The sequence below is a fragment of the Hyla sarda genome, chromosome 3 (assembly GCF_029499605.1).
Source record: "Hyla sarda isolate aHylSar1 chromosome 3, aHylSar1.hap1, whole genome shotgun sequence".
In the NCBI taxonomy this organism is placed as follows: Eukaryota; Metazoa; Chordata; class Amphibia; order Anura; family Hylidae; genus Hyla; species Hyla sarda.
The window spans coordinates 283,031,340-283,046,419 of record NC_079191.1 but is presented as its reverse complement, the minus strand read 5'-3'; the positions used below and the strand labels follow the sequence as shown (position 1 = coordinate 283,046,419).

The window sequence follows — 15,080 nt, the reverse complement described above, 5'->3', positions numbered from 1 at the left end:
AAATAGTATGCCATATATATATTTTTTTTTTTATTTCTTTATTTTTTTTTTTGCTTTTCTGGCACCATGGGGGCTTCCTAAATGCAACATGACCCCTCCAAAAAAAACATTTCAGCAAAATGCGTTTTCAAAAATCTCACAGTTGCTCTTTCCCTCTTTAGCCATGCTGTGAGCCCGCAGTGCACTTTATGTTAACATTTGAGGTATTTCCTTACTACAAATTTTGGGGGGCTTTTTCTCATTATACCACTTTTAAAAATGAAAAAAGTGGGGCTACAAGAACATGTTAGTGTAAAAAAATGCAGATTTAGATTTTTCTCCTCCACTTTGCTGCTATGTATTTGTGAATCAATATATAATTTATTAAGTTAGAAAAATGCTAAATTTTCATGAAATTTGGGGATTTTTCACCAAGAAAGGATACAAGTATGGACGAAAATTTACCACTGTTAACCCCTTATGGACCGAGCGTTTTTCCGTTTTCATTTTTTTCCTCCCTACCTTTTAAAAATCATAACCCTTTCAATTTTGCACCTAAAAATCCATATGATGGCTTATTTTTTGCGCTACCAATTCTACTTTGTAATGACATCAGTCATTTTACCCAAAAATCTACGGCGAAACGGGAAAAAAAATCCTTGTGCGACCAATTTGAAGAGAAAACGCCATTTTGTGATTTTTGAAAGCTTCCATTTCTACGCATTTTCGGTAAAAATGACACCTTCTCTTTATTCTGTAGGTCCATACAATTAAAATGATACCCTACTTTATATAGGTTTGATTTTGTCGTACTTCTGGAAAAAAAATCTTAACTACATGCAGGAAAATTTACCATATATACTAGAGTATTAGCCGTTCCGAATATAAGCCGAGGCCCTTAATTTCTCCCCAAAAACCTAGGAAAACTTATAAGCCTAGGGTGGGAAATATATCATTCCTCCACCCCTATAATCATCCAGACCCCCCTGGTCCATATCATCACCCCCCCCCCCCCTGGTCCATATCACACTTCCCCCCCCCCCCCCCTGGTCCATATCACACTCCCCCCCCCCCCCCCCCCCCCCCCCTGGTCCATATCACCCCCCCCCCCGGTCCATATCACACTCCCCCCCGCCCCGGTCCATATCACCACCACCCCCCCTGGTCCATATCACCCCCCCCCCCCCCCCCCCCCCGGTCCATATCACCCCCCCCCCCCCCGGTCCATATCACCCCCCCCCCTGGTCCATATCACCCCCCCCCCCTGGTCCATATCACCCCCCCCCCCCCCCCCCCGGTCCATATCACCCCCCCCCCCCCCTGGTCCATATCACCCCCCCCCCCCCCTGGTCCATATCACCCCCCCCCTGGTCCATATCCCCCCCCCCCCCGGTCCATATCCCCCCCCCCCCCCCGGTCCATATCACCCACCCACCCCGGTACATATCACCCCCCCCCCGGTCCATATCACCCCCCCCCTGGTCCATATCACCCCCCCCCTGTCATCCTCCAGACCCCACTTTCATTTTCTTCTCACCTCCCCAGTTGTTGCTCTAGTAGCTGCAGGGACCATCCAGGGAGGTTGAGCCGGGCCGTCAATCTTCACCTGGAGGCCTTCTCTGCTCTGGGCCATCCTCGACTAGTGACGCTGCATATGTCTGCCCAGCATGGGCATCCTTGCGCGGCAGCGTCAATGCAGCATCACTAGTCCGGGGATTGCTCGGAGCAGAGAAGAGTGCCTCCCGGTTAAGATGGATGGCCAGGACCAGCTCGCCTTCCCCACCAGAATGCGGATGGTCCCTGCAGTGAAGATGGACCCCTCCCTTTGTAAACTACACCCCTCATGGAATGTAATAAGAGGTAAGTGAGCATTTACACCCCAATGGCGTTTGACAGACTTTTGGAACAGTGGGCTGTGCAAATGAAAAATTTAAATTTTTCATTTTCACGGACCACTGTTCCAAAAATCTGTCAGACCCCTGTGGGGTGTAAATACTCACTGCACCCCTTATTACATTCCGTGAGGGGTGTAGTTTCCAAAATGGGGTCACATGTGGGGACATGTGTCCACTGTTCTGGCACCATGGGGGCTTTGTAAATGCATATGGCCTTCAATTCCAGCCAAATTCCCTCTCCAAAAGCCCAATGGCACTCCATCTCTTCTGAGCCTTGTAGTGCACCAGAAGAGCACTTTACATCCACATATGGGGTATTTATATACTCGGAAGAAATGGGGCTACAAATTATGGGGGGCTTTTTTCCTGTTACCCATTTTAGTGAAAAAATAAAAAAATCATTTTCACGTCCAACTTTAACGAAAATTCATCAAACACCTGTGGGGTGTTAAGGTTCACTAATATCCCTTGTTATGTTCCATAAGGGGTGTAGTTTCCAAAATGGGGTCACATGTGGATGTTTTGTTTTTTGTTTTTTTTAATCGTTTGTCAGAACCGCTGTAACGATCAGCCACACCTGTGCAAACCACCTCAAATGTACATAGTGCGCTCTCACTCCTGAGCCTTGCTGTGCGCCGGCAGAGCATTTTACGTCCACAAATGGGGTATTTTCGTACTCAGGAGAAATTGCGTTACAAATTTTGGGGGTCTTTTATTTATTTATTTTTTTTCTTTAACCTCTTGTGAAAATGAAAAGTATGGGGCAACACCAGCATGTTAGTGTAAAAAAATATACATTTTACAATAGCATGCTGGAGTAGACCCCAACTTTACCTTTTCATAAGGTGAAAAAGGAGAAAAAGCCCCCCCAAAATGTGTTAGGCAATTTCTCCCGAGTACGGAAATACCCCATATGTGGCTCTAAACTGTTGCCTTGAAATACGACAGGGCTCCAGAGTGAGAGAGCGCCATGCGCATTTGAGGCCTAAATTAGGGATTTGCATAGGGACGGAACTAGATGCAAGAATTACACTTGCCTCCAATACCAAAATTACCCTTCTGTTTCTCAAAAAGGGTGTCTCCAGTTGTTGCATACTCCCAGCATGCCTGGACAGTCAATGGCTATCCGGCAATACTGGGAGTTGTTGTTTTGAAACAGCTGGAGGCTCCGTTTTGGAAACAGTGCCGTACCAAATGTTTTTAATTTTTATTTGGTTGTAACTGTGTAGGGGTATATGTAGTGTTTTACCCTTTATTTTGTGTAGTGTATTGTAGTGTTTTTTAGGGTACATTCACACAGGTGGGGAGTTTCCCACTGGGATTTTGAGCCGCAGCTGAAAATTTGCTGCATCTCAAACTTGCAGCGAGAAACTCACTGTAAACCCTGCCCTCGTGAATGTACCCTGTACATTCACATGGGGGGGGGGGGGCAACCCCCAACTACAACTCCCAGCATGCCCTTTGGCTGTCTATACATGCTGGGGGTTGTAGTTAAGCAACAGCTGGAGGCACACTGGTTGCAAAACACTGAGTTTGTTACTTAACTCAGTGTTAGCAACCAGTGTGCCTCCAGCTGTTGCAAAACTTCAACTCCCAGCATGTACGGTCTGTCAGTGCATGCTGGGAGCTGTAGTTTGCAACAGCTGGAGGCACACTGGTTGTAAAACACTGAGTTGGTTAACAAACTCTGTGTTGTACAACCAGTTTGCCTTCAGTTATTGCAAAACAACAACTCTTGCTGGGACTTGTAGTTATGCAACAGCTGGAGGCACACTAGTGCAACTCCCAGCATGCCCTTTGGTAGTTTGTGCATGCTGGGGCTTGTAGTTGTGCAACAGCTGGAGGCACACTTTTTCATAGAATGGACTTTTTCATAGCATGCAACTATCAATGCAGGGTGCTGGGTGTTGTAGTTGTGCCTTCTGCTGTTGCATAACAACAACTCCCAGCATGCCCTTTTGTGCATGCTGCGAGTTGTTGCAAAGCAACAGCAGGAGGCCAGCCTTACCTCCTGCTGCTGCACATGCCGGTTCCTCCTGCTGCCTCTGACTCCATACCGGGTACCCTAGGGAATAGAGGCAGAGCAGGTGCCGTTAGGCACACCCCCATTGCAGGAGTCCTGATTCACCAGTGCCACCTCACTCCTGCTGCTAAAGGATGATAGGTGCTGTTCCGGACGGCACCTATCACCCTAATTTTCCGGGTCACAGAGGACCCGTTTGACCCGGAATCGCTGCAAATCTCCCCCCCCCCCCCCCCCCCCCCGGGGGTTTGTACAGGGTGCCTGCTGAATTATTTCAGCAGGCATCCTGGTCCGGTCTCCGGCCGGCGATCGGCGGGGACAGGAATTCCCATGGGCATATAAGTACGCCCTGTGTCCTTAAATACCAGGACGTCAGGGCGTACAGAACACAACAAAAAGTAGCAAATTTATTGTGCAAATAAGTGATTGCCCACAAATTTGCAACAATTTTATTTTTATTTTTTGGCCAAAATCTACACAAAACCTTTAATAAATTCCCCCCCTCCCCTTTTGTGTTTTATATAGTATTGGCAAGTACATTTCATTGTGTGTCTAGTTTACATGCTAATCTATAGAGAATTGTTACTCTGTCAATAAATTCAACAACGGTAAAAGCTTACTTTTATGAATTGTCAATTTAACAATCTGTTTGTAGAATAAGCCATCCGCTGATGAACCAGAGAATGAGCCCAAGAGATTTGATGGTACTGGATACGATAAGGATCTCGTAGAAGCTTTGGAAAGAGACATCATTTCACAGAATCCCAATGTTCGATGGTTAGTGTGACTAGCAGTACAGTTTTGCCTGCTTCTTTGTTCCTGGACCGCAGTGTGTACTGTCGTACCTACAGAAGTTATATGTATGTATATCTTAGTTAAATGTAGACATTTTCTACATAGGGATGACATTGCAGACTTGGAAGAAGCCAAAAAACTTTTGAAGGAAGCTGTTGTTCTGCCAATGTGGATGCCAGAATTTTTTAAGGGAATAAGGCGACCCTGGAAGGTAAAGATTAAATGAAACATTTTGAATACATTTTATCATGCAGTTATTAGTCCTTTCATGAACAGGATGCATATAGTATACTTTAAGTTTTTCAAGACTAATATAGATTTATGAAAACCCCTTTACTCCACATGATTTTGGAAAATGAATATAAACTGGAGATCAAAATTAGAGAACACACAATTTCCTAAATGTCAAGGTCATAGTGAAGTCCTATGTGAATATATCCTACCATGAGTAAAATAGCAGTATTTTAAGATTATTTCATAAGTTGTATTTCATCTAAAGCACAGAATAAAAATGTAAATGAGATAATTGAAAAAGAACACTGATAAAAATGAGAGAACACTTTCAGATACCTGCAAGTAATTGGTGTTAATCTGGCAACTGGTGCTAATTTCCTTAATTATCTGACAAACCCTATTTAACTGGCAGCTTAACTTTCCAGTTTTTGCTGACTTTGCAAAAATGGTGTGCCGTTCCAAAGTGACTGAAACCCTCCGGCAGCAGGTTGTCCTAATGAAGGCCAAAGGGGTGACCATATCAGTCTAGCAAGAGAAGTTGGTCGTTCCAAGTCTGTGTGATTTCTAGAATATAGCATCTTTACAACTACACAAACTCATTCAAGTTCCCCAGGAAGGTTGGTCACCCTCGAAAGACAAATGCAAGAGAGGAAAGGATAATGCGGAGAATCTCCATGGGTAATTGTTTCAACACTGCAGATGTCTCATCATACAGAGTCTCAACGTTTAAAGAGTGCATCTCATTAACTTGATACATTTAATAATCCTCCCAGTTTACTGCCCTCCTCATGATAAACCACCCCCTGCCTTTATTTTTATTATTTGTTAGTTTTCTACCTTGATATTTCTTTGTATTTTCTGCTCAGCCTCAGGTTCAGGTTCAAAAACTGGGAAGGGGCGTTGCCCAGCAGGTGTTACATCATCTGACATACAGGGGGGAACTTCCTACCTTAATCTACAACCAACAGCAAACGGCAGTTAAGTGTGAAAGGAACTATGATTGGATAAGGCTGGACACCCCCCCCCCCCCCCCCTCAGCACTCCAGACTGGATTTCCTTTGTATGGAATATAATTATTATTATTTTTTATTCTAGCACCCTTACAGTTAAACAATACGTACACCTAATTAACAACATTATCACCCCCACATCCTTAACTTCTTAAGGACCCAGGGCTTTTCTGTTTTTGCATTTTAGTTTTTTCCTCCTTACCTTTAAAATATCCTAACTCTTTCAATTTTTCCACCTAAAAATCCATATGATGGCTTATTTTTTGCACCACAAATTCTACTTTGTAATGACGTCAGTCATTTTACCCAAAAATCTACGGCGAAACGGAAAAAAAAATCATTGTGAGACAAAATTGAAAAAAAAAAGCCATTTTGTAAGTTTTGGGGGTTTCCGTTTCTACACAGTACATTTTTCGGTAAAAATGACACCTTCTCTTTATTCTGTAGGTCCATACGAATAAAATGATACCCTACTTATATAGGTTTGATTTTGTCATACTTCTGGAAAAAATCATAACTACATGCAAGAAAATGTATAAGTTTAAAATTGTCATCTTCTGACCCCTATAACTTTTTTTTTTTTTCCGCGTATGGGGCGGTATGAGGGCTCATTTTTTGCGCCGTGATCTGAAGTTTTTAGCAGTGCCATTTTTGTATTCATCTGACTTTTTGACCGCTTTTTATTCATTTTTTCATTATATAAAAAGTGACCCAAAATACACTATTTTGAACTTTGGAATTTTTTTACGCGCAGTTTAATTAATGACATATTTTTATAATTCGGACATTTCCGCATGCGGCGATACCACACGTTTATTTTTATTTACACTTTTTATTTTTTTTAATGTGAAAAGGGGGGTGATTCAAACTTTTATTAGGGAAGATGTAAAATGATCTTTATTCACTTTTTTTTTTTTGCACTTTTTTTTTTTTTTTTTTTTTTCAGTGTTATAGCTTCCATATGGAGCTATAACACTGCACACACTGATCTTTTAAATCATTCAATGGTTTCTCATAGGAAATGTATGTACACAATATCTTTTTCCTAAATACATTTCTCAACCTAGCATGGTGGGTAACATCAAAATATATTCCCTACTCCCTCCCTTCTTTCCCCCTGTAACCCCCTCCCTCCTCTTCTCTCCTATCCTCTCCTCCTTATCACTCCTCTTCCTAGACCTACTCTTTCATTAGTGTCTCATAATCTTCATAATCTTGGAATTGTACCCAGTTCCTCCATGTGCAGAAGAATTCAGAGTTTGTATTTTGTCGCACAGATCTCAGATTTTCCATAAACCACACCTCATTAACTTTGCTGAACCAAAGTGACAATGTAGGGACCCTTTCTTGTTTCCATAGTAGGGGAATGCAGTTCCTAGCTGTCATTGTTGGGAACCCCAGTAGGGAGTGTTTATATTGCTTTATAGGTACGTTGCTATGTTATTTTAGCAATTATCTCCTGTACCCTATTCCAGAAATGTTTTAATTTTGGACAAGACCAAAAGATATGGAGGATATTTCCTTCAGATTCCCCACATTTCCTTTCGCTTACTGAAGATCAAGCCTGGGACCCTGTACCACCTAGCTAGTACCTTTTATAATTTGCCTCTTGCATGCGCGCACTAACTGAGGAAGAGTGTGCCAAACCATTGTTCCTCCGATAATGAAATTCCTAAATCTCTTTCCTACTTAACTGTGTATCAATGTTGCTGCTGTCCATGAAGAGCGAGACATATTTTATAGATCTTAGAGAGAACATGTTTTTACGGGTTCTCTTGAACGGCACGTTCCTCTAAATCCGTTGCTTTTTTCAGATAGCAACTGGGATTGGGCAACTTAAATGTTTCAATTGCAAAATTCTCCAAAAACCCAGTGGCCCAGGGTCTGCTGCCTCTCCCTCTTAAGTCCATTCATCCTGCGCATCCCTTTTTCTCAAATGATCTCGAAATTTTCCACCCTCAATCCATTGCAGAAACATCGGGTCCCCCACACTAGTAGGGAACATCGGGTTTCCGATAATAGGTGTCAATAGCGAGTTATTTGGCATCAACTCCCTCCGTACTATTTCCTCACCTAGAAAACATCGGATTTCCGATAATAGAGGTAGTTAGCGAGTTAATCGGCATCAACTCCCTCCGTACTATTGCCTCACCACAGATTTCCAATGTAGCCCCAATCGTGGGGTGTTGTCGTAGCTCTTTCAGTTCTGTACCTTGGCACCAAGGTAAACAATTCAATGGAATTGATGTTGTAGCTTGTTCTACTTAGACCCAGAGTTTTGTTTTTGGATGCACCACTCTACTACCTGTGCCAGATGAACTGCGGTATAGTACCCTCTTAACTTTGCCAAGGTCCCAAGGAACACCTGCAGTAATCTCACTGGCACGCATTGGAAAATTTACAAAATCCGCGGTAAAATAGTCATTTTATAAAGCGCAGATCTCCCAAACCATTAAAAAAATGTTGATGACCACTTCACGCACTGACTCTGGCTGTTTGTTATTAGCAGGGCATAATTAAATTTATGCAGCAATCTTAGATCTGCGGGAATCTATATTCCCAGGACCTTAATTGTCTGTATTGCCCATTTGAACTTAAACACTAGTTGAAGTTGTGTTATTACTTCCTCTCACGGAGTAATGTTGAGAGCTTCTGATTTCCCCCAGTTAACTTTAAAATTAGACCGTCTAGCGTATTTTACAAACTTCTACATTAATATGGGCAATGTAACATGTGGTTTTGCAATATAGAATGTTAGGTCATCTGCATAGGCCACAACATTGTGTTCAGCGTATCTCCAACCCTTCCACATCTCTATTCGCTCTGATCTTGCATAAGAATGACTCTAGAATTTATGTAAAAATTAGGGGGGACAGGGGAGACCCCTGTCTAGTTCCATTTCTTATCTCCAAGTCATCTGATAGTGTTCCATTTACTCTTACTTTAGCTGTTTGGGTCTGATACAGTCCCAGAATCAAATTTAAAAAGTTGTTTTCTAGGCCCCAATGTCTTAAGGTCTCTTCCATATAGGTCCAGTTAACCCAGTCAAATGCCTTCTTGGCATCAGTCACTAACAACATCGGTGGAGTCTTCTTTGGCCGGGCGAACTGGACCAAAATAACAGTCCTGATGGTATTGTCCTTAGCCTCCCTTCTCTCAATAAACCCCACCTGATCATAGTGTACTATCTTTTCCATAAACGCAGATAGTCTTCTAGCTAGTATCTTTGAGAATAATTTTAAATCACCGTTCAGGAGGGAAATAGGTCTATAACTCATACATTGTGAGGCATATTTCCCTTCCTTAAGTATCCCTGTTACATATGCTCTAGTCGTGTCTTTAGGTACCTGACACCCTCGGGCTATTGAGTTAAAGCTTTTAAGAAAAAAAAGGTTCATTAAGCTATTCATTCATAATAGCTTAATGTCAGCCCATTGGGCCCTGGTGATTTCCCTTCCTGCATTTAACTTAAAGCATGATTTAATTCCTCTTCCGAGATGGCCTTTTCTAATTCTTCTACTTCACATCTCTCTAGCTTTGGCAACCCTGAATTTGCTATATAAGCTTTCACTTTTGCTTGAAATTCTAATCCCGTATATTAAATTCTAATCCCGTATATTAAAAAACCTATCCTATGCCCCCCTCGACATGTTTCGCCGCAAGACGCGGCTTTGTCAAGAGGCTTAAGTGCCCTTAAGCCTCTTGACAAAGCCGCGTCTTGCGGCGAAACATGTCGAGGGGGGCATAGGATAGGTTTTTTAATATACAGTGCAGACTCCTCCACTAACCGTGTGTACACTGCAGGTACACACAGGTAGATAATAGGTGATGCCTGGCTGGCACAGATAATTAATAATACAGGAGGAGAGATACACTGCAAATTTTAACTCCTTTTTTGTTGGTGTTTTGAAATTAATAAAGATTATACCTTTCAACAAATATATGGGAAATATAGGGAATTAGTGGATCACTTCGGTGATCTTTTGGTGAATCCGAGAAAAATTTACTGTCAATTGATGCTGCATGTCGCAGTTCCAGGTCTCTCTGTTTCAACAAAAAAAATCAATCCTAGAAAATGAGCCATGCACAGTTGAATAACAGGAGTAATCCCTCTCGGATGTAAAATGCGCCAGGCATCCACCAACTGACAGTCGTACAACATCTTTTTGCATTGCCGTACCGCAGATAAACTCATATACGACAATCCCCGCGATGTGTCCACCTGGGGTTCCAATGCAAAATTAAAATCCCCTCCCAAGATTAGAATTTTCCAGTTTATACAATATTTGGCGTAGTACTAGCCCCTGTTTAATATTCAGGAGGTATATTGATGCCAAAGTTACCTTCTGTGAAGCTATCATCCCCTTCATTAAAATATACCTTCCTTTGTCTTTAAAACTATCTAAATATACCCACGGGATGTTTTGTGTAATGAAAATGATAATTCCTTTTGATTTGGGATTATCCGTATAACTGGTATGCAGTTAGAAAGTTCTTACTGGTGAGCTTAAACTTTTGAGTGGGTAAATGAATGTGTTTCTTAAAGGAATGCTATATCTAAGCCTTCTGACCTCAATAGATTACTCAATATCGACCGTTTACTTGCGTCCTGTGAACCCACCATCAATCTTCCTACTTTTTTTTTCCCCTCCTCATTTTCTCTTTTTTATTTACTATCTCTAGTGTACTTATACTATAAGCGGTCACCCGGGAGGAAAACAACCCTGGCAACTGCCTGTTTCCCGTTCCCTAATTCTAAAACCGTGCAGAAGATGTTGGCCTGCACACACACACACACACACAAAAAGGATCCTAATAGGGCACCCCTCAGGGATAGCAGGAAAAAACTAAATGTGTGTTTTGGACTTCTGCCAGGCCAGCAGGAGTCCAAAGTCTATGCAAAAGATGGGGGGAAAATGTGCTCTGGACAGTAAAAATTAGTTTTAATGAGAGTGCACATTTAAGAGCATTTGGACTGAAAGCCCACTCTGCAGGAACCAAACTTCTCATTAGAAGAAAGAATCAAAAGGCTAGACTCACCTTTGCTGAGGAGCATGTTGTGTGGACAGAGAAGAAGTGGTCAAGAGTTCATTTTAGTGATGAAAACAAGTTTAATTTATTTGGGTCTGATGGAAAACATTATGTTCGTCGACAAACTGGGGAAAGACTGAACCCAAAGTGTGTAAAGAAGTCCTTGAAAGGTGGAGGAGGAAGTGTCATGGTTTGGGGAATGTTTTCTGTAGCAGGCGTTGGACCTCTCGTACAGCTACATGGCTACAGAGTGAATGTAAGTGTGTATCAGAACCTTCTTCAATAACACATGGTTCCTTCCTTGCTTTCATCACTCAATCAGCAGCAATTTTCAAGCCGTTCCTTGAAACTGATAACATTGAAACTATGAAATGTCTGCCAAGAGTCCTGATCCAAACCCAATAGAAAACCTCTGGAAAATCCTTGGTGAAAAAGTTGTGGCCAAGAAACCCACAACAGTCACAGAACTGTGGAAGAGACAGGAACAAGAGTGGACAGATGTGCTGAAGTCATTCAAAGTAAAGGCCTGTACACTTCCCACTGGTTACTGTTGTTACCTTCAGAAAATTTACTTACAATCTTTCTCTGTGCTACAGTCATTGCTGTTCTGTAATTAGGATCATCACGTTTTTTGAAAAATAAAGCTTTTATGTTGATGTTCTTTGGTTATTTTGTAAAACTCTGTTCAATTGGCATGGTATACCCCTTACAAAAAAATCCTTTAAATGATGATTGCATTATTTCTGAAAAAAGTGTTCATAAACTGTTCTCTAATTTTGATCTCCATTGTACATTCAATATACCTACTGTTTTGAAAATAACTCTTTCCAGAGCCAGGGCCTGTCATGGTGTACCATGATTCATTTTTATCATTGTGCACATCTCAGTGGATGTAATGTAACTAACTGAAGGAGTGCTGCGGGGCAGGAAGCAAGCTTCTGTTATGGAAATTATGTTAAAAATGATTCTTGGCAATGTCCTGTTCAGTAAATCTGACACAAAAAAAAAAACCTTTAAGCACCTGACTTCATAACTAAACTTTGTAAGATTGGAAAAGCAACAATGACTCTTGTCCCCATATCCCATTCTCCACACTAACTATTCTCTGCACCTGTCTTTCGGACAGTCGGCATGATGTTTAAAAATCCTGGGCAATCTCTGCAGCCCTAGAATAATGCGATTAGGAGGTGTACTGGGAAACCCTTTTGACTTTCATGGGACATCAGACAAAAACCTCACCTTGCAAATGGGCCTTTGTTTTTAGGGGTGATTTTAACTGTACTTTATTTTTAGTTGACATATGTACCAAGTAACATGTGTGCCAAGTTTCATTGAAGTATCTCTAACCATTCGCAAGTTATTCTTGAACATACAGACGTAGTTACTTTCAGTTATACATCTTCTCTAAAGGGTGTTCTGATGGTTGGACCGCCAGGAACAGGGAAGACTCTCTTAGCCAAAGCTGTGGCAACAGAATGCAAGACTACGTTTTTCAATATTTCATCTTCTACACTTACATCCAAATACAGAGGAGAATCTGAGAAGCTTGTCCGCCTTTTGTTTGAAATGGTAAGCACTTGTTTTGATATTCCACTGAGCAGCAAGGTATTACATGGAATGTTTTTTCTTGCCCTGCCTCTTACTGACTTAAGACAGTAGTTAGAAAAAATAGCTGTAACACCATCCAGTACCAAGATTGATGTGCATATTTACATCCTAGTGCACAGAGCTCAAAACACAAATGCACAACCACTGATAGATTGAATAGTCCTGTAAGTACTTCCAAGGAGGGGAAAACATGAATGAAGGGAAGGGGTGTTGGAGAATAAAGAAGGTAATGTGTGCAACTATAGACACAAAGTCTATACTTCTACATATGTATGAATGTTATTTTGTTCAACAGTTTTTGCTCTTACCAGTTCCTGAGGTAGACTGTCCAAAGATTTACATTTCTTATGGTAAAGAAAAGTGCCCCCTGTTCATCATATTTTGTTATGGTCCATTCATGTACTTAAATAAGTTGAGCATGCATCTTTAAACCTTTCATCATAACTAATATGCTCCATGCCCCCTATTAGTTTTGTTGCACGTCTTTGTACTTTTACCAGCTTCAGGACATTCTTTCTCTAAACCGGTGCCTATAACTGAACACCATATTCCAGATGAGACTGCACTAATGCTTTATAAAGCAGTAATATCATGTCCCTGTACCATGAGTCTATGCCACTATAAATACCGTATTTATCGGGGTATACCACGCACCGGCCTATAACACGCACCCTCGTTTTACCAAGGATATTTGGGTAAAAAAAGACCCCGGCAACAGGTAATTATGCCACCGGGGATGGGGGGAGGCAACGGGGCAGCGGCGCCGGCAATGGGTGCCGCTGCCCCTTCTCTCCCCCTGGCTATCGGCGCTGGCAATGGGGCGCCGGCACCAATAGTCAGGGGGACAGAACGGGCAGCGGCGCCGATAGCCAGGGGGAGAGAAGGGCCGGCAGCAGGGCTCTAGACCCCAGGAAAGGCAGGGGGAGAGAAGCGGGCAGCGACGGCCTCTCTCCCCCTGCCTTTCCTGGGGGTGTATCGACGTATAACATGCACATAGACTTTAGGCAAAAAATTCCCCCATACTGCCGGCAGTAAAAAATATAAAGATGTACATACCTTCCTTCGCTCCCCGGGGCCTCCGGTAACCGGCTCCGGTCTCCGGCACGATCCTCTTCCTGGTTGCTGTTGGTCGGCGAGTCATACTGCGCTCAGCCAATCACCGGCCCCAGTGAAGTCCCGGCTCGGCCGATGATAGGCTGAGCGGCAGTGTGCCGGTGTAGTGAAGAATTTTGTGTCTTGAAGCGTTCACACTGCCGCTCAGACTATCGCCGGGACTTCACTGCAGCCGGTGATTGGCTGAGCGCAGTATGACTCTCCGACCACCAGGAAGAGGATCGTGGCGGAGACCGGAGCCGGTTACCAGAGGCTCCGGGGGAGCTAAGGAAGGTATGTACATCTTTATTTTTTTTACTGCCGGCAGTATGGGGGACAATTTTTATGTTCTGGAGTTCTCCTTTAAGTTTGAGCGGAATCTGCTTGCAGCCGAATCCCTTTTAACCCCTTAATGACCACAGAAGTAAATGTATGTCCGGGTGCAGCGGTATTTAGCGCACCAGGACATACATTTACGTCCTGTGTATGACCGCGAGCATCAGAGCGGTGCTCGCGCCATACAGGGCAGGTTCCGGCTGCTAGCAGCAGCCGGGGACCCGCCGGTAATGGCCGACATCCGCGCCGTCCGCCGTCAGTACAGATCACAGCAGTGCGCATGTTAAAATAGATGATCAGATCGCCTGCAGCGGTTCTGCAGGGATCCGATCATCTATAATGGCGGACGGAGGTCCCCTCACTTGCCTCCGTCCGTCTCCCGTAGTCACCTGCTCTGGACATAAAAAGTATAAAAAACAATAATAATAATAAAAAAATAAAAAAAATTAAAAGAAAAAAGTTTTAAAAAATTCCGGTAGTGTATTCTCCTGTTTTAGATGCCGAGATCAACTTTTATTGCGAAATCTAAAGGGTTAATTCCGGATATCAGGTCGATCAGTGATGTCCGGTATTTGCCGCGGGTCCTGGTTGCTGAGAGCAACCGGGACACCGCAGATATGAAGCGCGCTTCTCAGATCGGGAGCCGCCCACAGGATGTAAATATACGTCCGTGGTCGTTAAGGGGTTAATTTCAAGGGATTTTGCTGCTCAGTGCACACCAGAGATTCTGACATGGATCCGAATTCCCCTGACAGAATAAACATGTTCATTCTTTTTGGCGGAATTCTGCTTGGACATACCTATTGTTAAAGGGCATCTGCAGCGTGATTAGCACTTATCCCCTATCCACAGGATAGGGGATAAGTGTTTGATCACAGAGGGTCCGACTGCTGGGACCCCCTGTGATCTCCTGTACGGGGCCACGGCTGTCCATTGCAGGGGGGCGTTGCAGCCAGCACGCCTCCTCCATGCATATCTATGGGAGAGGCGGGGAGGCAGCGTTCGTGCCTCCCCATCTCCCCCCATAGAACTGTATGGGGACGGGGAGGAGACGGGCGCTAATGGCAGCACCCCGTT

General features: G+C 43.2%; 1 protein-coding gene across 3 annotated transcripts in view; it reads left to right on the top strand.

Moving 5' to 3' along the window:
* Positions 1-15,080, top strand: part of KATNA1 (katanin catalytic subunit A1) — a 62,871-nt gene that overhangs the window by 32,909 nt on the left and 14,882 nt on the right. For all 3 annotated transcript variants that reach the window (XM_056566769.1, XM_056566771.1, XM_056566770.1), the window contains 3 exons: positions 4,553-4,674; positions 4,798-4,903; positions 12,378-12,536. In XM_056566769.1, the coding sequence (XP_056422744.1) occupies positions 4,553-4,674; positions 4,798-4,903; positions 12,378-12,536 (387 nt within the window). The remainder of the gene's footprint in view (positions 1-4,552; positions 4,675-4,797; positions 4,904-12,377; positions 12,537-15,080) is intronic.